Here is a 21227-nt window from a genome sequence, read left to right on the forward strand (position 1 = left end):
GAGCACTACTAGCCCGACGACGACGACAACAACAACAACGACAATAACGACAACAACATCTTCCCCCGCCACCACAACTTCTTCCTCTTCTACCACTTCATCTTCTTCTACGAGTACAACCACATTGCTAACGATTACTTCTACAGCTTCGAGTACGACGACCACGACGACAGTTCCTACAACCACAACTACGACGATGACCAGTACCACGACTGCAACCACGACAACTGCGGCGACAACGACCACAACCACGACGACCACGACCACGACGACTAGCACTGGGACTACGACAACGACTTCTCCGACAACAACGACAACCACGACGGCAACTTCTATGTTCATTACCCCACCCAACTACAGCTCACTGGCATCAACCTACTATGTTGCTTCCGCGGCGAGTTCACCAGCGGCTGGGACACTATGCGCAAGTGCGAACGTCGCTTCCACGATACCCTCGTATCCAATTCGGGCTGGAGCATACAACTTCAGAAAAGTCGCACTTTCAAGTAATCCCCTCGTGGTCTACGAAATTTCCTGTTTCATGTCGCCTCTCGCTGGTACTGTTACTTCAAGCACCAACTTTGTCAATTCTCTTGAATACTGCATGGATCTTTGCACTACAGCGAATGCCAACTCGGCGGGCAGCTGCACACTTGTCCAGTGGGAGACAAACAACAACAACAAATGTTCGCTATATACTTCGCAGAAGGCTTGCAACAGTGGTGTGGCAGGCGCTAGTTGTTTCCCGAACGATATCGTGCTCAATGGCGTCCGGTCTGCCAGACTGCTCACCCCAACCGCTCCAAACGTTACAGATGCCACATTCCTGCAAGCACCATCTAGCCTGTACAATCTGGACCTCTGTGGCGGAACAAGCCTCAACTACTACGATAGAGCATTTATCGGTCATGTCCACTCGGATAATACAATCCGCATTGGTCTCGCGGACGTTTGGTTGCTGACCTGCCTGGGCTACTCGTACTATAGCGTTGGTGGCGTAACAAGTGCGAGCTTGTTGAACACTGCGACCGTTGCGGCAAACGTGGGCATGTCACTGCCGACCACGGCAGACGACTGCATGCGAGTTTGCGCCTTTTATAACGATAAAAACTCGGACAATGCGTGTCGCATGTGGCACTTCCTGAACGACAACTCGTGCAATCTCTACAGCAGCCGCGGCAATATTGCAAACGGCGCAAGTCCGACCTTTGTCAGCGCCAACATCGTCGCCGCAGGTCTTTATCGCGGCAGCACCGGCAACATGTATCCGGCCCTCAGCTACAAGCGCTCCTTGCCGCCGAGCGAAGGCTATGGTCGTCACCACGCAAGAGATACGCTTGCCGAAGTCGACGGGATTGCAGCCGAATACATCGTCCCCTTCTACAAGCCCAAGGCTGCCAAGCGCCCAAAGAATTGATCAGTCCAGGTCGAAAGAGCCAAACTTGGCCGTCGAGGCGCAGGAGTCCAAGCTGGACACTGAGGTGGTTCCGGGTCACGACGTCTCTAGAGGAGGGTGCCAGGACGCCTGGCCACGGGAAGTCGGGCTTCGTTTAGTTTTGTTTGTTTTCTGTATCTCGGCACTCTCGCTTCTGACTGTTCCAACCGAAATGTGCTTTACCTATGACTCTGGAAAAGGCAATCGATCAGAAGTTCTGTAGAGGTTTAATGTATTCTTGATTTGACCGCAGATAAACCACGTCTCGCTTTTCCGCTTCTACAACCTTTGAATTTGATATGTGGTAGCCACGGATTGATACAACATCCCAATGAGCTCTTTCTTTGCATTTGCCCCTGCGGTGGAAGCGAGGAACCCGAGGCGTCATTCTGGGGGCATTTCACGAAGTCCCTGATTCTCGAGAAAATTCGACAACAGACACTATCACAATATGAATCCCAAAGACGACGTGGTTAAAGTATTTTATATTACTTTGTTCGGGCAAACGCATTTCTACTCTCGACGTGCCAGTCAAAATCAGCGCGGTACCTACCGCATACCTCCAGCCCTGAAGAAACCCAGAATGAATTTTAGATATCATGACCAGGGCTAGAAGCTTTTGCCCTACGACAGATTCACAGATATAATGATGGAATAGTACGAGGGAACGTCAAGGGACGAAAAACGGAGTAGGACGCGAGCAGCATCGGTGGTTCATAGCTGCGTAGGAAAGACAGGCCGGCTCTGCTGACAGTTAATTCTGGATACGAGTGCCATCGGACATGGAACTGAAAATCGGTTGAGAAAATCGTTGTGAGATTGTGAGATTGTGAGATTGTGAGAAATGATACCGGAGGATGGAATGTTGAAAGCGAGGTTACGACGTGGAAGGTACGGCGAAAAGCGAACGACGTGGGATGTGGAATGGTGAAGATGGCTAGGATTGATGTTGACGGTGGACCGAGGAAGGAAGTATGGAAGCAGGCAGGAAGAACGGCGACGAATGCGTGTTAAAATATCGTCCGATATTTCGCCTCGAGGTCGATGTCTCTCGATCGAGCAGGATACGCTATCGAAGTATTGGCTGTGCCTGGTATCCGTTCGTTCGAACAAGATCGATCTTGTATCGTTCGCTCGAAATCGGTCTAACCTCAAGTCAAGTCAATTTTTCGCCCACTGTTGATATCTGCCTGCCTGAAACGCTCTCAGGTTGGCCGTGCTATTAAACGATCAAGGCAAGCTGTCAATGATAGAAAAAGAAAAAACCTCTTGTCTTTTCCACAAGCAATAGCACTTGTTCCGAACCCCAAGCTTTCATCGCACGAAACACAACATGTCGCGGGGAGACTGTGCGTTTACTCAGCAGTGTCGAGTTCGTCATGGGCGGGAGGAGGTGAGTCCACGGCTGATTCGGGTGTCAGCTTTGATTCCAGGGGTTAACAATGTCCACATCCATCGTACCTTTGCGGTCATCCGCGGGTGCTCCATCACGGTCTTCATCACGTCGATCTCTGTCATCTTTCATGTCGCGGTCACGATCTCTATCGGCGGGGCTGCGGGAGCGGCGGCGGTCATCGTAGTCTCGATCGCGGTCTCCTCGCTCACGATCACGGTCGCGGTCGCGGCGATCGTCCTTGCGAGGGGAGTAGTCTCGGCGTCGGGGTGAAGGGGAGCGATAGCTACGGCGGGGAGGACTTCGATCACGACGGTCCCGACCACCGCGTCCAGCCTCGTATCGCCAGGTAGCTGATGGAGGAGTCCTAGCCCACTGAAGATCTTTGTCAGTTCAAGATGGAAAACACCTTTCGCCGAAGCCACACACCTCGATCTTTAGCACATCGTCTCTACCGATGCGCTTGTTATGCATCTCGTGGTAAGCATCATCGGCATCGCGGCGACTTTCGTACTCAACGAAGGCGAAGCTAGTTGGGCGTCAGCACTGGTGGTGCATGGATAGAGTAGGTAAGGACTTACAGTCGGCTAGAGGCGGTTCGGGGAGCTGGAATATCGCATCTGACCAGTCGACCATAGTGCTCGAATTCGTAGGCCAGGTCACGAGCACGAGTGCCATGGCCAAAGCCAGTTACATAGAGGGTGGTGCCTGATCGTGAAGACATGGTTGCGCACAGTCAGGTGTCGATGATTGCTAGTAAAATGAGGCCACAAATGATCATGCGATGGGTGGCTGGAAATAAGAAGGCGAAGGAGGTCAGACGGCTGAATGAGACTGTTGAAGTGAAAGAAGGCTGCAGCTGCAGCTGCAGCAGGCTCTGAGGGCAAATGCCGCTAGTCTCAAAATGGAATTGAGGCTTGGCGGATGAATTGCGGCAACCGCGATTGGGGACGGACAATCGAAGGCTCGTGACTGCGGCGAGAGCCCCCTAGTGAGCCTGGAAGAGTCAAGACCTTTTGATGCTCTCGTGGTCAAGCGCAGTCTCAGATCTACTGGGAAAAACGATCGCCCTTCACTAACTTACCGACAGTTGGTCTAAACGCCTCGACGACAGCTGGGCCGTAGTACTGTTCTACTGAAGCTTCCCTTCTCGCGACAACTGTCCCAAACTTCCATCTCCAAACTCAGCGTGTTGTGGGTAGTCCTCCATCCACTCGCCCGGATTCTCCCGTCTATCTCTCCCTGTCCCCTTGACGACTTCATCCTCCATACGAGAGGACATTTCCGAAACATTTGACGACTGATGCATGACCTGGAAACGATGGGCATTCCTACCTGAGCCAAAGATACTGTACCAACACACTATGCTTTCCTGCAAACAAAGATTGTGAAAATTTTCCATGGACTCCACAGCTTCAGGCAAATCCAGAAAACTACCTGTAGTGCTGCCGCGTCCCTGTTCTCCTCTTGTGTTCAAAGAGCAGACCTCCTTGCTGTGCTGTCCGCCTTCAATATCTGCGCATAAAGCGCGTCAAAGTCATGAGGCTAGGAGAGAAGGAGCCTGCCTCAGTGAACGGTCACATTGGTCAGACCTCTTCTCCGCTTCGCAGCCTGCCCAATTTACCAGAGGTTGGTGTTCCGTGCAATAATCCTGTCTCGAGCATGATCTAATGTCGTCTAGACCCCTGCGGCCATGGCAACGAACGATTTGATTACGAGGTCGCGTGAGTTCATCTCAACCCCCTTCACTGCTGCATTTTGCGCAGGTGGAGTGGCGGGAGCTGTCTCGCGGACCGTCGTGTCACCCCTGGAACGATTGAAGATCCTCTATCAAGTACAAAGCGCCGGTCGCAATGAGTACAAAATGCCCATTTCCAAAGCTCTCCGAAAAATGTACACAGATGAGGGTTGGAGGGGTTTTATGAGGGGGAATGGCACCAACTGTGTCCGCATTGTGCCTTATTCGGCTGTTCAGTTTGGAGCCTACAATGCCTACAAGAGATTCTTCGAAAGTACACCCGGCGCAGACCTCGATCCTATCCGACGGTTAATATGTGGTGGCTTAGCTGGTATCACATCTGTGACATTCACATACCCTCTCGACATCGTACGAACACGACTTTCAATCCAGTCGGCCTCGTTTGCGGCACTTGGGAAACACGAAGGTAAGCTACCCGGAATGTGGCAGACAATGATCAACATGTACAAGAACGAAGGTGGTGTACTGGGTCTTTATCGAGGAATTATTCCAACAGTGGCCGGCGTTGCACCATATGTTGGTCTGAACTTCATGGTATACGAATCGGTTCGAGGTTGGTTCACGGAACCCGGTGAGAAAAACCCCGTGTGGTATCGCAAACTCGCTGCGGGAGCAATATCAGGAGCTGTGGCTCAGACTTGCACATATCCATTCGACGTGCTCCGAAGACGGTTTCAGATCAATTCCATGTCCGGCATGGGCTACCAGTACAAAGGCATTTGGGATGCTGTTCGGACCATTGTCGCCCAAGAAGGGGTTGTGGGCTTGTACAAGGGCATAGTGCCCAATTTATTGAAGGTTGCGCCCAGCATGGCTAGCAGTTGGCTCAGTTTCGAAATGACAAGGGACTTCTTGGTTGATTTGGCGCCAACTAAAGCAGATCCTATATAAGACGGGATGATTTGATGCAGTTTTACAATCATCTGGTCTAACGCGGGTTTCTATCAGTTCTAGAATCTGGGGAAGAAAGGAATAGGGGTTTGCGTATTACAGGACACAATGGAGTTCAAGCAGCCTTGTGGGTTGCCACAGCGTCCCCGTCACCGTCCTCCCAATATTGGAATTGGTGGACATTTCATGGAGTAGAATTGGGGAGGCTTAGACAGAACTGGGGCGGCATCTTCCAGGAGTTATAAGATTCACAGGCAAATATTTGAGCGAGTAAGGGTCAATACTGATGCCATTAACAAAAGCCCGCGAGATGAGACGTTCAATTCGATCAAGTGACATTGGATTACGGAGTATTACGACATTTTGTGAATTCCAATCCTGAGGGCTGACGATGGATAGGACGGTCTGATCACGTGATGGGATCGCGCCAAGGCAGCGATATTGTTAGCGCCAGACAAATCTTGGCAAGTCTGCAGCCCACGAATTCCGCTCTGCGCTGAAATTTCGACAACTGTGATTTGGAACGTCGACATTGTCTACTCAGCACTCAATCCGACAACCACAGCGATCATGGGTATGGCAATTTTTGAATCGACGTAGGTTGCATCAGTGTGCTAACGTTCTTGATAGGTATCGACCTCGATCGCCATCACGTCAAGGGCAGCCACCGCAAGGCGCCCAAGAGCGACAATGTCTACCTCAAGCTCTTGGTGAAGCTGTACCGCTTCCTTGCTCGTAGGTTCTGTCCTTGCGAATTCTCGCCTAGAGAGACGAGTCAGAAGAAGAAGACATCGACGCTGACATTTTTTTTCTCGTGAAGGCCGAACCGACGCCAACTTCAACAAGGTTGTGCTCAAGCGACTTTTCATGTCCCGCATCAACCGGCCTCCGATGTCCATCTCCCGCATCGCCAGCAAGGTCAGCACCGAGAGCGCACAGAAGGCGTACAAGGACAAGACCATCGCCGTGGTTGGAACCGTCACGGACGACGACCGCCTCCTGACCGTGCCTGAACTCCACATTGCCGCCCTGCGCTTCACGGCCACTGCCCGCGCCAGGATCGAGAAGGCCGGCGGCGAGTGCTTGACCCTCGACCAGCTCGCCTTGAGACACCCGACCGGCAGCAACGTCGTCCTGCTCCGAGGCCCCAAGAACGCCCGCGAGGCCGTCAAGCACTTCGGCTTCGGCCCCCACAAGCACAAGAAGCCATACGTCGAGAGCAAGGGTCGCAAATTCGAAAAGGCCAGAGGACGAAGACGATCAAAGGGTTTCAAGGTGTAAACCAAAATGCGCTAGACACCAGAAATCATGGGAGCCCGGGTGTGGTCATCACCACGTACTTGGTGGTATGTCGGGAGAGAGGAGATATGAAGCAGCAAGTTTATTGTCCACGCGGGTTAGCTTTGTGGTTGGTAGTAAACTTGACGAACGACGACACGGCGCAGGTGGTCTTTTTTTCCCCAAGTCCACAAGAACAAAACAACAAAACGACGACGATGGTCATGGGCTCATCATTTTTTCCTACAAACGGCTATTTTGTTTGTTTTCGCAAGGAGAAAAGAGAGAGAAATATTCGAGCCCGATGAGCCTGAACTCTGCCCACCATGATCGCGGAGGTCAATCTTGATCAGCACCCCATGCCGAGGATTGCCATGCCACGGGTCAATAAAATTATCTCAAGATGAATGACAAAAAGATTCAATGTTGACCCCCGGTTTTCCCTGACATTTGCAGTTTTTGTTTGTCACTTACTGTCGCTTGGGATCTCGCTTGCCTTTCCAGCTCCATTGGACACCCCCCTAGACTACAAATCTACGGCCTACGCATAGACCACTTGTGATATCTTTTGAAAAGTCTCCGTTGCGTGGATAGCCCGATCCTGTTCTGTTGTCTTTAGTTCACACCCCATTCCGTAACCCGACGTAGTACATTGGACACCAGGTACTCAGTAACGTACCTGACGTAGCTACCTAACATCTACGACCCCTAGGTAGGTGCCTAGGTAGAAGAGGTATTATTAAGTGACGTTTCCCATGGTATGATGTATCTATATCTAGAAAGCAGCCCTGCTCCTGCTCTACCCATTCACTCATATATATACCTTAGCACTCCGTCCATGTCCATCTGTACATACCGAACGTAACCCACCATACAACCCCCCCTGCCTACTCGCTGCAGAGTATTGATGTCAAACCATGGTCGAAATTGATGCAGATTCATCAGCAAAGGGGGAGGAAGCCCCGTTCGACCTCTCCCTCGTCTTCTCACGGCACGTCGCACGCCGCGAGCACCCAAAGACCTTGTGTCCGTCGGAGATAGCACGCTCCCTGTCACGCGCAGACCTCGCCAGATTAGGAGTTTCGGAATGGCGCGACCTCATGCCCCGCCTGCGCGAGATGGCGTTCGAGGCTCGCGACAAGGGAGAGATCCAAGTCCTACAGAAAGGCGAAGTCGTACCTCCTGACCTGGGGATGGACAAGGTCAAAGGACCAATCAGGATCAGAAAGGCGGTATTACACCGTTAATGAAAGGTACTTGCATCCAGCTATCGTATGGTGGATGTGCTTGGGAAGGAGATTTATTGAGTCCTCTCGACAAGAAGAACGCAAAACCCGTTTTCATTTGTCTCTGCGCGATATACGCGGAGTTTTTATCATCTATGTGCGGATTCGAGTATTATAGTACAATTTTTTCCTGGCAGGATATTACCTGGTAACGGCGACCAACGTTCAACGCGAAAATCCGCAAGATCAAGTATACTATTCTCGGTGAAGCCTAGAACATCATCAAAGGATGTCCTAGTACGCACTATAGCCATGAACTGGTCTCAAGGAGGTCCTGCCTGTCCTTGAAGGTCCAATATCAATTGTGCTTAATTCCAATGCAAGCGAATTGTCATCGCCATACCCGCCATAGTTAATGGAATTGCTCGGTCTATGATGAGGAGCCTTGGTTGGTGTCGGTGGATAATCGTGGGAATTGGATCCACCACGCGAACCGTAGTCGTACATGGCTGGAGATTGGTACTCTGACAGTGGTTGTCGTTGTAGCGGACGAATGGGGGAAGAGTTAGCTGAATGTCGCTGACCTGACGAGCTTGGTCTCGCGTCAGGAGAAGCAGGCATCACAGCCGGGCTAGTCTGTGCATGAGGGTATGGCTGTGCTGGCAACGGCCGAGTGGGCATGGATTTCTTCAGTCTGTTTCGTGAACTTCCTGGTTCTGCACGGGGAGCAGGCTCCATCAACGCTGATGATGTAGGAGAAGCTGTGTATGGGGAGGAAGCCGGCACTCCGGGCGAACTTTGAAGTGGTGACGTTCCAATTGAGTGAGGTCTCATTGATGCTGGTGATGAACCTGTATTCTGTTGCATGCGTGCCTCTTCTCTCGTTCGGATTCTGATGACATGTTCCGGTTTCCTGTTCTTCCTCTCTGGCTCCGGAGCCCAGGTATCGGCGGGAAGATGGTCGGAAGGGTCAATTACTCGGCCATCGTTCCCGATTATAGGACCTTGATCTCTCAATTTGTCCACTTCTCTCTGTCTGGCCGCTTCCTGGGATGAACCGTAAGTATCATCACCGACGGTAGGGCTCGTCCCAGGGTTTAGCACGTCATATGCATCAGGTCCGTAAGGTATCCCACTAATTTGTCTCCGGTCCTCCGGTGTGGCAGGTGTGGGCGTGATGGATTTTCGTGGGATGTTACGAGGGGGATTCGGGCTAACTGCTCTTGGACGTGAAATAGGCGGCTCTGAGGCACGATGCCGATCGTCGAAGTGACCATAGTCGTCAAAAGTTTGTGCTCTCCGTGGAGGATCATACCCAGTAGAACGCCTGAATGAGTCCTGTGGCATTCCACCATACCTTTGGTCTACTGAGCTCTGACCTTGATAGTCCTCGAAAGGTGGCAGATTACTGCCTGACGAAATGGGACGTCGGTGAGCCGTGCTGTCGTTAGATGGTTGTCTTCTTACATTCGGAGGAAGCGAGTACGCCTCATATCTCTCGGGTGTCCGTTGCTGTGTGCGTGCTTGAGGATGGTTGTAGTTCTCTTCAGGTCCCTTTCCATATCCTAGATCGGCAGGTTGCTGACGAGTACTGTCTGGCCCGGAAGGTGAGCCATAAGTATCATATTGTTGCTCCAACCGCTGGAGAGGGCTTCTTTCATCTACAGATTCATACTTGGTTGGAGTCCTTGGTGAGGCCTGACCAGCAGGTGGTGGTGGATAGGCTGTGGTTGTCATAGAGGATCTGGATATATGACCACGATGGGCGGGTGGCGGTGGAGGGGGCTCTTCCTCGTCAAATTGTGGATCGAAGTGTCTGTTTTCTGACCGAGTCATATCATGCTGGCTGATAGATTGCCGCAAGGGACTATCACGATAAACAGCATGCTTAGTGGGCGACGCACTCCCTCTGCTCTGCCTGCGCTGGTTCTGCGCTGGCCAAGGCGGGGTTGCTTGGGGAGTGGTTCTGTTGGAAGGGGGAGAGTAATATGGCGACTGGGCTGACTGGCTGTATGGCGACTGAGGGCTGGGTACTTGTCCAGCCTCTACTTGAGGCAGCTCGTCAGTGACATACGGCTGCAGCTGGGCTGTCGAGGGCAGAGTTGCTGTCGTGTAATCTTCTGTTGAATAATAGTCGGGGCTTTCTTGTAGTCGTAATTGTCGGCGGTCATCATTATAAGGAATGTTGGAAGACCGTTGCTGGTCTTGTGAGTGATGCACAGGCGGTGGTGGTGTTTCGTATGTATCTGGTTGTGGCGGTGCGTATGGATCGGGAGAATAGTGAGATGGCAGGCCGAAGCCTACATCATCAGGCGTTTCAGGCATCGGTTGCTTTGGCGGCCGGGGCGGCGGATTGCTGTTTGTGTAGTTTTGACTATTCCAAGAACCAAGAGGCTCGTCCACTGGCAATCTCTCAGGAGTTATTCCAGCTGAAGTCGGTGACGAGTAACCGCCTGGACCCGGTGGGAGTGGTCTCCTCTTGATCTCCCGGGGCCCCAGTTGACGCGAGCCAGAAGCGGTACTGGCAATGTCAGTGACGAGAGAATGAGTCTTTTCTCTCTGTTTCTTCCTTTCCGGAGATACCTCTGGTTTCGGTCTCGTGTCATAATAGGTCAACTCTATCCTTATGTCGCCAGCATATTTTCCTTTGAAGTTCAGTTGATGCCAGAGGTCATTCTTCCCACCGCCCGGTACGATGACTCCCTCGAGATTGATCCAGGCTTCGCCAATAAGGTCGGTCTTCTTATCATCGTTGAAGATCGAGCACTTGAGTTTGTAATAGTCAGGAGAATCGTGGACATTAAAGCGGAGTTCTTGATCCCTGTGTCTCGTCAGCATTCTTCCACTAAGGCTGCGTCAGTCTTCTTCTACGAACCATCTCGGCGTCTGTCCTCCTCTTTTGTCTGTGTCTGTCTTCTTGGCTTCTTTCCCTAGTCTCATGGCACAGTAAGGGTCTTGTTTGCCCATTGTCTTGCGGTTGGGAAGGTTCTTCGCTCGGTCCACGACTGCCACGAGAGTCCCAATCTCTGGTCCGTCAAGGGACATGTCTGCGAAGATGCCAGCAGTGTGAGCAGCATTTGCTGCTCTCAATTTGGTAGCCATGTCCCTTTTGAAAACCTGTAGCTGCGTGCCTACAACGCAATGCTGTGCTTCGAAACTGCAGGACTGCAGGCGGGCAGTATATCAAGAGAGTGGCATTCGAGGACGGACTGTTGGTGTTGCTCTACTCGGCAAGATGGGATGGCGAACCGGGGACAAGGACGGGCCTGTCGTTGTCGGTATGCACGAATTCGTCGAGGCTTGACTTGGGTTGTCCTGGTCATTGATTGTTGTGCAAAGAGTCAAGGATCGGATGAAAGGTGGAGTGCCGTGTTGACGGGCTACAAGGTGGGCGATGCGCCAGCCACAGGAATTTACGCGTCTATCTATGGATGGCTGGGAGACATGCAATTTGGCGCACAGGCATGAAGGTGTATCAGGTTGGCGCGAACAATCTATTTTGGATTTTGTAGGAGGCTGATGTCCTCTTCTTGATCTGAGTCTCTACACAACTTATGCTTCTCAATGTACTGGTCAAGTGGTTGTTGTGAGCGTTGAGCAACATGAGGTACAGCTGTCCAATCGCTTCAAACCCCGTGTTTTGTTAACGTCAGCCTCTAGCCAGCGCCTAAAAGTGCCTAGAGAGTGAGCCTAAACTTACTAGACTAGTGCGCCTAGTGAGCCTTGTCAGCCTACAATAGTGGCCTTACTCGACGCACCGACATAAACTCGTACGAGCATTAACTTAGAGGTGAACCGTAGATCCGCGTGCCAGGTATCTACCTACTGTACCAGAGGTAGTCTAAACGAGGTCGCTGAACTGAAGCACCTTTATTATGTACACCAAGGTCTCTCGAGAACTCTATATCTACAATATCATTGTAGAACCGGTTGGCAGGCAAGCCCCAACCCGAGCCTTGCGGCGGTGCCTTTAACCTTGGTACAGTCGGTTTCTTCTCGCTAGCCTGCCTATGAAAAGCTACTCCCTGTACTCTCCGTAGTCCATACTCGTACGAGACGTCGTGACCTCTTGAGTCCCTGGGTTTCCTACGTTGCGCCTAAATGTTACGCAACATGCATCTGCACCCCCATGTGATGTGCCGGATGACCCGAAGATGCAGTAGCCAGGTTGAATAAACACCTCTGTACAACCATCTACGACAGAAGATAACATACGGAGTACCTGTGCTCTTGTCTTTGGCCCTTCGTGTTCTCGCCCATTTGCATCATTTCGAAGTGCTGTTGACGTTACTCTTAGCAGGGCTCGTTTTGCTGAGCCACTTTGATCGCACTACTCCGTGCTCCATATTCAAGGCAAGGTCAATTGGGAGATACATCAAAACCAACTTTGGCCGGAACAGCTCGACATTCGTCTTGGATGATATCGTAGCCTTGCAGGCATTCTTACCTCGACTATCATGAGCCGTCGAACAAGCATGCGGCAGCTTACCAGTCATAACCTATCTACCTTTCGCCGGCAACCGTTCGCGGAAATTTCAGGATCGTTGGGCGACCTGGGAACTTTCCTTCCCATTGTTATTGCCCTTACCGGAGGGCACCAGATATCTTTGACTACGACATTGATATTCACCGGGGTATACAACATCTTGACGGGGTTTCTCTTTGGAATTCCCTTGCCCGTCCAACCGATGAAAGCTATTGCAGCGGTTGCCATCCTTAACAACCTCACGGCAGGACAGACGGCTGCAGCGGGCATTTTTGTCTCCTCCTGTATTCTTCTTTTCAGCATCACTGGACTGCTTTCCTGGTTCACCCGCGTTATTCCCATTCCCGTGGTCAAAGGTATTCAAGTTGGAGCTGGCCTGAGTCTGATCATAAGTGCGGGATCCAAAACGCTGTCTTCTCTATCTTGGACTGGACCATCATGGGCGGACAATTACATCTGGATGATTGTGGCATTTCTGGTGCTATTTGCCATCAGTCTACGACCTCGGACACCATACGCCTTGATCTTGTTTATCCTCGGCATCATTTTCGCAATCATTCGCGTCAGTGCTAATCCGCATCACCATCTACCTGGATTTCGGCTGTGGCATCCATATGTGCAAAGCCCTTCAACGTCGGAATGGAAGACTGGTATACTTGATGCTGGCGTGGGGCAGCTACCGTTGACGACATTGAACTCGATTATCGCTGTCACACACCTCGCCGCGGATTTGCTGCCAGATGTGCAGACACCTTCTGTAACCTCTGTGGGGCTCAGCGTCGCTGCTATGAATTTGTTCGGGTGCTGGTTCGGCGCAATGCCCGTCTGTCACGGTTCTGGAGGCCTTGCTGCCCAGTACCGATTCGGTGCAAGGTCTGGAGCGAGCATAATATTCCTTGGTCTGCTCAAGCTACTCGTTGGGATTCTGTTTGGCGAGAGCCTCGCAGACCTGCTGCGCAAATTCCCATTGGCATTGCTGTCAGTCATGATCATTGCCGCTGGCTTAGAGCTAGCAAGCGTAGGTGAAAGCCTCAACACACCGCGAGCAAGAGATCTTTACAAGGAAAGAGCTCGTTCCACATCTTCACCCGATCTCACAGATGAAGAAAGGAGGAACAGGTGGACGGTGATGCTCGTGACTGCAGGGTTACTTATTGCATTCAAAAACGATGCAATTGGCTTCATTGCTGGCATGTGCTGTCATTGGAGCTACCATTTCCCATCATATATTGCTAGCATGCGTCGTGACAGGACATTGTCGAGGGAGAACAATTCCGCGACACACGACGAGAATCAGGCTCTGCTACCACGATAGAGCCGGAAAAACAAAACAACAACAAAGGTTTTCAAACTACCACGGTATCGGTCCTTCGGAATTGGAATAAGTCGCGGTAACACCGTCCGGACCTTCTGCCACCAGCTGCGCGGCTCGCACGGCACCGAGCTTGGGATGCGTCTCCTCGCTCAGATGAGCTCCGTTCAACTTTGTCGCCCGCAGACCCGGGCATACAACGTTGACTTTGAACTCGGGATGCATATTTGCATAATACACTGCCAACGCATTGAGGCCTGATTTGCTTGTGCTGTACCAGGGAACGGGGATGGGTTTGCCACGTTGCAGCGTCCGCTCGATACTCCCGAGACCGGAGGAGATGAAGATGATCTTGGGCAGTTTGGACTTTTCCAACAAGGGAATCAATTTGTCGGTCAGCACAGCCGTGGAGATGACGTTGACGTTGTAGGTCAAGTTGTACTTGTCGCGTAGCGTTGCGTCGGGCGGAAGCTCCCTGGCACCCGTACCGGCGTTGTTGATCAGGATGTCCAGCCGGCCAAAGTGCTGCGCGATGGCCAGATAGCACTGCTCGACCGACTCGTCGTCCGTGATGTCGAGTTGTATCGGGTTGACGTTGGTCGGCGCCCCCATGGACGCGACCGCCTCTTCGCCCTTTAAAGTGTCCCGACAGCCCATGAGGACTTGGAACCTGGGGTTTTCCAGCGCCAGCTTCTTGACTATCTCGTAGCCTATTCCTGCGTTGCCGCCTGGGTGGTTTTCCTCCCACGTCAGCGTTGATGCTTTACCCGTTGCCAGTCAGCATTGGGAGGCCTCGACTTACCAGTCACGAGAATGATGGTCCTGTTCACAACGGCCACGCTGGACGGCCGATGAAGGAGGTTGGGGCGAGACATGTTCGCTCAACGATAGACTCCTTGGGTGGACGCAGGGATCAGGGGCTGACGGAGGGGTGTTCTGAAAGGGATCTATCTGTTCATGTATCTGAAATCAAAACAGTTCTCCCACACACCGCTCTATGTGTGTAAACAGGTTGTGCGATGGTCAGAGTTCACCCCAACTACCCAGTCATACGTCATAGTGTTTGCCTGGTTCGTTGTTCTCGCGAATTGTGCGCGCGATGGGGGGCGGATCGTCGGTATTCGGGCCGCCAATCTAGTTATTGATTGCTGCTATATTGGCGAGCGAAGATCCATCTAGAGAGACCAAGAGATGCTTGTGCACGTACGAGTACTCCGTAGGTGAAAAGAACGCAACAGAAGCGGTGGCATTCCCGGCATAGAGGGAGCATGATTCCTCCCGTAAAGACTTGTCTTTAGACAATGGATATAGTATATATTGTCTTGGAAAGGCCAGGCAAAACACCTCCCTGGGTAGTATCTACGCCGTCCCGTCCAACTTGGTAAACCGACTCGGGCCTCCAGGTATCTGTAACCAGTTCCTCCCGTCATACTGCTCCTCTCCCTCGATGAGATGGAAAGTGTATATTATGCGTCCCTTCTGACTCGTGTTCTTCTTGCTCTTGTGCAGGATGTTGCCATGAATCAACACCAGACTACCGGCGGTGACTTCTCCCAGCACGTACTCCTCCTGCCCGTCGTCCAAGGGCGCCTCCTCGTGCTCGAAATCTCTAGGCCACTGCCCGTCTGCAGGGACAGGCACGAATGTCGTTCCCGTGTTGTCCTCGTTCCGCACGAATCGTTCGTGTATCGGTGCTCGGCGGTGGCTGCCGGGCGCGAAACCCAGACACCCGTTCTCGGCCGTCGCGTCTTCGAGGGCGATCCAGAAGCCCACGGCCGACGGCTGCTTCGTGTACAAGAACGTGCTGTCCTGGTGCGGGTTCACCGCGCCGCCGATCTCAGGTTGCTTGCATATCACCATGCTCTGGAGCAGTCGCGGGTCCCTGTATCCCAGATCTCGCGCTATTGCGGCGTTGCGGCGCCCGATCTCCCCGGCGTGGGAAACGTTGCCAAACTCCGGCACGAGGCCGTGTAGATTGTGTCCGATCTTGTTGATCGCCCGTTCTTTAGGCTTGACCAGCTCGCCTGTCTCTTGGTCAAAGGCGTCTTCCTCGAAGAAGAACCGCACTTTGTCTCCCGACGTCAGGAAGTAGTCGTCGCCAACGTGCTGTTGCGAGGTCGAGTCGCCGTTTTCGTCTTTGCCGGTCGTGAATCGTGTCATGGGGTGGTCGGCCAGCGGAAATTCGGACAGGAGCTCCTGCGTCTTCGAGAGGAGGCTCTCGCATGTGTCCGCGGAGAGGTACGAGGGTATAATCAGATAGCCATCCCGCCAGAACGAGGCGATTTGTTTGGGAGTGAGGCCCAGCGGTGGTTGTGATGCTGCCGGCTCCGGCGAGATCCTTGAGGGAGCCATCAGAGGCCAAATGTGAAGATACTGGAAGAAGACGTCTATAGTGTTATTGAAGGCCACCACTCGTAAGAAGATAGAGAGTCATGCCACTTCATTCTACAAATGTACTGTATCATCTGCCGGAGATGGCCATGGAGGGGGGAGTATCCATATCCGTTCTATGCTAACGGTGGACACCGCACCCTGTGGGAAGGGCCACTTGGCTAACTAGTTAACTATCCAGTGTGGCTGCGTAAGGTTTATGCACCGTGTTGGTGCAACCCCAGAAAATTATGCCTTTTCGAGGCTTATCGATTTCATGCATATCATTAGCATTCTTCTAGCAAAAGTGTTTGGTTTCCCGTACCCTTACACAGTCATTCCAGCCTCATCAACATGACGCCTTCATACCACTGACCCGGTGCCACCCATGCGCCGGACTGTTCGCGGCCAGATCTCAACTGGTGCCAGTCAATCATAATTCAGCCGAGGCAACAACTTCAGAACCAGGTCTCTGGCTAATGCACCCAGTCCTTCAAGTAACTTGAGGAATTTCTTGTCCTTCGCAATTGTCTCGACATGGCAGACCAGATAGTCCATGACCACTTCCCGCAACTTGTCCATTTCGGGGCTCATGTCCATTGTGTTCCTGTAAGTGTAGCCTACAAGCTGGACGACGTCTTCTGTGCGACTCTCAAACAGGTTATATCTTGATAAGGTCAAGCGAAGCTTCTGCAAGACGAGATCTCGAAGCGGAGGGATAGTGTATCTGTCCGAGAAAACGTAAAGTTTGGCATGGCAGAGGAATACAACACTGCAATCTTCGCAGGGCTCAACGTTGACGTATGGACTCCATGGTGTTATTTTCTTGACATGAGCCGAAGCCTCGAACTCTAGCCAAAGATCAGATCGAATTTTTGCTTTGTTGCGTGTCTGGACTTGAGCATGCTGATCTTCTGGCACCTCAGGTGACGGGTCGTCAAACCATTTCTTCTTACTCTTTTCCTTCTTCTTCTTGGCATGTCCCCATCCCCAGTCATGTCCGTTCCAGATGTCTTCTGCTGGTACGGGTTCAGGTTCTGCCTCAGGATAGTCTGCAGACTCAGGTGCAGGTACTTCTATAAGCTCGTCTGCAGGGTCAGGTTGAGGGTCTTCGGGACTTGATTCTGTGAATTCTTCTGCGGGCGGACTCTCGTCAGGCTTATCAGGAATATCTTTCACGGGTTCGGGGATAACTTCTGGCGGAGGGACAGTATATTCCCCCGTGTATGCGAATTCCAAGAAGTGAAGGAAAGTGTCTTCGTCGATATCATCGAATACTGCAAGGCCCTGCTCCGATTCCCTCATGCCGTTCGTGATAAGGGCAGCAAGGGTGTCGGAATGCTTTGCGACCAGTGCCGAGTGGACATAGAATACTTTCTTATCAGGACCTACGGCGAAACGAAATGGGGGCGAACTCAAGAAGCTGAAATAGTGTCAGCATCCTCTGCCCAGGTTGTACCGATATCAAACCACGGAGGTATACCTCTCGTACGGAAATGGGGTCTCCATCTTCCAGGTTGTATTCACCTTTCACAGTATCCCGGATATGAAGACGAAGAAACAGGACAAAGGACGGCCAACAACTGTTTTGAGATTTGGAAGATGTTTCTAGCATCTTTCAATTTCTTGATGATTGATTGATCCTCCTCCTTACTCCTAGTTGACAACGCAGGCATGAAGAGCTACGTCGGGTGCCCGTGACTGCTCTCCGTTTGGCCTATTATAGCCTCCAGCCTGACCACTGCACCAATCCCGGTCTTCGCTCTGTGATGTGTCCCTCTGTGATTTGTGCATTTCCCACGTAAGCGGTGCAAGTCTCTAGAAAAGAATATGCTTGAAGTACCAGGCAGACAGTGAAGAAGAACAAAGATAAAGACAAACACTTTTGCTTGCCATGGTTCCAAAGACAGGATCAGACCGTACCAACTATGCCCGGGGCCTTGACATTCTACATCAGTGCTTTCATTGGCTCAATTGCGGATTCGAGGTTATCAGAATCAGCGTATTGCTGTTTGAGACAGGAAGACATGTCGTATCGACAAAGGAGAATACCTTGGTAGGCTGTGCTGAAGACTCCCTCAGACCAGAAGAGGACACGGCCGCATCGACGGTAACATGTTGGACCAATATGATGCTTTCTTTTCGACCGTTCTCTCTCATGGGTATGTTTTCATCTTTTTTGACAGTTGAACTAAGGAAGCAGACGTTGTTAATTATTGTCTGCCAGAAAAACTTACCGTCTCGTATCGCCAGCCCTCTGGGTACCCCACCCACCAAACCCTGTTATTGAGGCGCCGATCGGCTCGAACGGTTGTACCTAAAAGAGCCAACTCCGGCTTTGTCTCCAGGTGTGAAACTAGCCGGAAAGCTCGCTAACTTGACTACTCAATAGGCTTGGTTCGTTGCCCAGGTACTTTTAGGCTCAACAGGCCCGCTAGGGCAAATATACTTCCCCCTCCCATACAGAAAAGGCATCCACCAGCCGCCTTCTTTGCAGACGCCCTGCTACCATATGCGTACGTACCCTGGTAACAACAGTCTTTTGGGCTTTGCCTACAAACGAAGAGGCTGGATGCCTTTTCCCGCGTCATCAACGTTTTCGGAGAAATCCCCTGCCATGTGCATGCGTCATGCACGTTTCAAAAGGCAGCTCCTCAGCTGATATGCCGATGCGGTTGCAGTTCGAAACTTGCCTTCTTCCTTTCCGCTCGGTACTCCCACAGGCGCGCGCTTTGCTTCAACGCTGATACTAAGTATATACACCTTTGCGCTGCGCAGAACCGGCCTCGGTTCGTCGTCCTAGCATGGCCATAATCCGAGCCAGATCTCCTAGCCCGGGATCAGAGTTCATCCAGTCAGTGCCAGCGACGTTGGACGAGTGGGAAAGCAGTTCGATTTGGGTCGAGTCGACGACGACGGCGACGGTGCCAGTATGGACATCACCATCATCCTGGACGCCGTCTTCGAGCGCTTGGGACGAGTGGGCCACGACGAGCACCACATGGGAGCAGCCTGTCGCGACGACGACGCCATGTACGACCACCACGCTTATAACAACCCCATGCTGTACCACGTCGCCTGAACCAGGCATCACGACTGGCTCTTCTGAGACCGTCATTGTGCACCACGACGGGGGCGGCCTGGCGCCTGGCGTCGTGGGCGGCATCGTCATCGGCGCTTTCTTTGGCGTGTTCCTGCTCTTCCTTTTGTGCGTTTTCTGCTTCCGAGCCCGGCAGCGCAACGCGTACTATGCCGACGACGAGTCGTCAGAGGATAGCCGCCATCGTCGCCGGCGGCCGCGACCGGTCGATCCCTACGGAGGCCGAGGGATGACCTTTGTGGGCGGCGGCAATCAGCGAGAGACGAAGGTCGTCATCACGAAGAGCCAGCGCGTCTTTGTCCGGCCTCCGCCTGCGAAGAGGGAAAGAATCAGGACTTACCGCAGAGAGAAACTGGTGGTGGAGGAAGACGACGACTAGAACCATGGAAAGGAAGCACCTTTGTGCGGTCCTCTTTGGTTTTTACCAACAGTATGATTTTCACGAACAGGGTGAGATTTTGACGGCATGGATATGTGACAGCGACATCGGATGAGGCACCAGTGTTCATGAATTATGAGGAACTCCATTGGAAGGAGGGAGGGAAACTCCTTTTGGAAATAGCAATTTAACGCGATACGTATCGTTTCAATCACTACCACGCAGTACAATAATAGAATTCAATTCCTCAACTCGAATGCCTGAAATAAAGAAAATCTGGTCCACAAAATGTCAAGAGAAGTCGATGTGCGCCGATGGCCAGCCGTATTTCCAACCACTTAATCTCTCTCATAAGACAACAATGTGAACGCTTTCACATCATGATCTCCATCTCCTCCCATAACTCCACACGTGGGCTTCCCAATCATAAATTCAAAGGCGTCGTAGCGTTGTACCAACTATACGACATGCTCCTTGCATTGCTAGGCGGTGGCGGCCTGTCATATACTGTCGGCCTCGGTGGGGGTGGCGAATAATAATCATTATGCCCATAATATCCACCTTGCGGAGGCTGAGGCGGACGGTGGTACGTCGTTGATGCAGGCCTCGGAGCAGCCTCGACAGGTCGTTGCCTCGTGTACGATTTCGTCGAGCGTCCACTAGTACTAGATCCGGAACTTGAACTCGAAACGTCGTCGTCCTGCCTCGGTCGCTCTTTTCTCGAATGCGAAGTCTTGTGGTGGTGTTTCCTCGACGGGGACGATGGTGGTGAAAGTTCGCCTCCTCCTCCTCCAGCCCAATGCCCTTCCGCTTCGTAGTTTTTGTAACGACCGTCGCCGCCGTCGATGTCGTCTTGGTCGTATGTCGTTAGCTGCGGGGCGGAAATGACTCTGTTCTTGCCGGCGATCTTCGCCTTCCCTTCGCCTTGGTGCTTTAGCTTCTCGGGTGATGCCGACAAGTCGTACGGGTATTGCGGTCGGCTGATGGGCTCTTTCTTGCTGGATGGAAGCTGTTGGCAACTGAAGTACGCGAGTGGTCCCCTCAACGCAGACGTAGGGTCAGATTTGACGACCTTCTTCCGTGGCGCTGGCGCGACTTTGACCCATCCTTGCGGAGTGAGTATCGTGGGCATGTTGCAGGATGATCCGAGCGCTCAAACAGTCAACCTTGATTATCGTTGTGTCAAGTGCAAGAAATAGAACTCCGTACGGACCACGAAACGAGCGTGAAATGTCGGGGATCCAAGAGTCCTGGAGGGTCATCGATAGCGGGAATCATGATGATGATGATGGGAGCACCCTGAGATTGTCATCCCAGCCACGCCGGCTGTGCAAGGAATTGACGAGGCTGGGAAATGAGACGAATGCAGATGTTGCGAGTTTATTGCTTACCGTCTTTCCGGGAGACATTTATGTTCAGTTTGTGTCAGTATCCATGGAGGACGAGCATCGAATATGTGGTTCATGTGCTGGTTGAATTAAGAGGTGGTCTGTGATCCTTGATGCGTACGGTTTGCTGGTCAGGCTCTGAGTGCTAGGACCAAGTAAGGGGCGAGTCACGTGCGCCAAACTACGTCTGAACCGCCAGCCCTGAGGAGG

General features: G+C 52.2%; 12 protein-coding genes across 12 annotated transcripts; 6 read left to right on the plus strand and 6 right to left on the minus strand.

Annotated features, from left to right (window-relative positions):
* Positions 1-196: 196 nt before the first annotated feature.
* Positions 197-1417, plus strand: PV08_10805 (uncharacterized protein; the record flags this gene model as incomplete). The annotated part of the gene is made up of 1 exon (XM_016385118.1): positions 197-1417. One exon carries the CDS (start codon positions 197-199, stop codon positions 1415-1417), a length of 1221 nt encoding a protein of 406 aa, XP_016231720.1.
* Positions 1418-2790: 1373 nt separating this feature from the next.
* PV08_10806 (uncharacterized protein) lies at positions 2791-3552 on the minus strand (the record flags this gene model as incomplete). The annotated part of the gene is made up of 4 exons (XM_016385119.1): positions 2791-2840; positions 2897-3203; positions 3258-3357; positions 3410-3552. 4 exons carry the CDS (start codon positions 3550-3552, stop codon positions 2791-2793), a joined length of 600 nt encoding a protein of 199 aa, XP_016231721.1.
* Positions 3553-4521: 969 nt separating this feature from the next.
* On the plus strand, positions 4522-5478 carry PV08_10807 (uncharacterized protein; the record flags this gene model as incomplete). Its single annotated transcript, XM_016385120.1, has 1 exon — positions 4522-5478. The coding sequence occupies one exon, from the start codon at positions 4522-4524 to the stop codon at positions 5476-5478; it is 957 nt and encodes a 318-aa protein (XP_016231722.1).
* A 570-nt stretch (positions 5479-6048) lies between these two features.
* On the plus strand, positions 6049-6759 carry PV08_10808 (60S ribosomal protein L18-A; the record flags this gene model as incomplete). The annotated part of the gene is made up of 3 exons (XM_016385121.1): positions 6049-6052; positions 6109-6213; positions 6299-6759. 3 exons carry the CDS (start codon positions 6049-6051, stop codon positions 6757-6759), a joined length of 570 nt encoding a protein of 189 aa, XP_016231723.1.
* Positions 6760-7673: 914 nt separating this feature from the next.
* On the plus strand, positions 7674-8003 carry PV08_10809 (uncharacterized protein; the record flags this gene model as incomplete). The annotated part of the gene is made up of 1 exon (XM_016385122.1): positions 7674-8003. The coding sequence occupies one exon, from the start codon at positions 7674-7676 to the stop codon at positions 8001-8003; it is 330 nt and encodes a 109-aa protein (XP_016231724.1).
* Positions 8004-8276: 273 nt separating this feature from the next.
* On the minus strand, positions 8277-11084 carry PV08_10810 (uncharacterized protein; the record flags this gene model as incomplete). The annotated part of the gene is made up of 2 exons (XM_016385123.1): positions 8277-10803; positions 10858-11084. 2 exons carry the CDS (start codon positions 11082-11084, stop codon positions 8277-8279), a joined length of 2754 nt encoding a protein of 917 aa, XP_016231725.1.
* Positions 11085-12439: 1355 nt separating this feature from the next.
* Positions 12440-13783, plus strand: PV08_10811 (uncharacterized protein; the record flags this gene model as incomplete). Its single annotated transcript, XM_016385124.1, has 1 exon — positions 12440-13783. One exon carries the CDS (start codon positions 12440-12442, stop codon positions 13781-13783), a length of 1344 nt encoding a protein of 447 aa, XP_016231726.1.
* Positions 13784-13819: 36 nt separating this feature from the next.
* On the minus strand, positions 13820-14655 carry PV08_10812 (uncharacterized protein; the record flags this gene model as incomplete). The annotated part of the gene is made up of 2 exons (XM_016385125.1): positions 13820-14508; positions 14583-14655. The coding sequence occupies 2 exons, from the start codon at positions 14653-14655 to the stop codon at positions 13820-13822; spliced, it is 762 nt and encodes a 253-aa protein (XP_016231727.1).
* Positions 14656-15139: 484 nt separating this feature from the next.
* PV08_10813 (uncharacterized protein) lies at positions 15140-16132 on the minus strand (the record flags this gene model as incomplete). The annotated part of the gene is made up of 1 exon (XM_016385126.1): positions 15140-16132. The coding sequence occupies one exon, from the start codon at positions 16130-16132 to the stop codon at positions 15140-15142; it is 993 nt and encodes a 330-aa protein (XP_016231728.1).
* Positions 16133-16579: 447 nt separating this feature from the next.
* Positions 16580-17659, minus strand: PV08_10814 (uncharacterized protein; the record flags this gene model as incomplete). The annotated part of the gene is made up of 2 exons (XM_016385127.1): positions 16580-17573; positions 17634-17659. The coding sequence occupies 2 exons, from the start codon at positions 17657-17659 to the stop codon at positions 16580-16582; spliced, it is 1020 nt and encodes a 339-aa protein (XP_016231729.1).
* Positions 17660-18954: 1295 nt separating this feature from the next.
* Positions 18955-19629, plus strand: PV08_10815 (uncharacterized protein; the record flags this gene model as incomplete). Its single annotated transcript, XM_016385128.1, has 1 exon — positions 18955-19629. One exon carries the CDS (start codon positions 18955-18957, stop codon positions 19627-19629), a length of 675 nt encoding a protein of 224 aa, XP_016231730.1.
* Positions 19630-20053: 424 nt separating this feature from the next.
* On the minus strand, positions 20054-20761 carry PV08_10816 (uncharacterized protein; the record flags this gene model as incomplete). Its single annotated transcript, XM_016385129.1, has 1 exon — positions 20054-20761. The coding sequence occupies one exon, from the start codon at positions 20759-20761 to the stop codon at positions 20054-20056; it is 708 nt and encodes a 235-aa protein (XP_016231731.1).
* Positions 20762-21227: the final 466 nt, after the last annotated feature.

The sequence above is a fragment of the Exophiala spinifera genome, assembly GCF_000836115.1.
Source record: "Exophiala spinifera strain CBS 89968 unplaced genomic scaffold supercont1.8, whole genome shotgun sequence".
Classification (NCBI taxonomy): domain Eukaryota; kingdom Fungi; phylum Ascomycota; class Eurotiomycetes; order Chaetothyriales; family Herpotrichiellaceae; genus Exophiala; species Exophiala spinifera.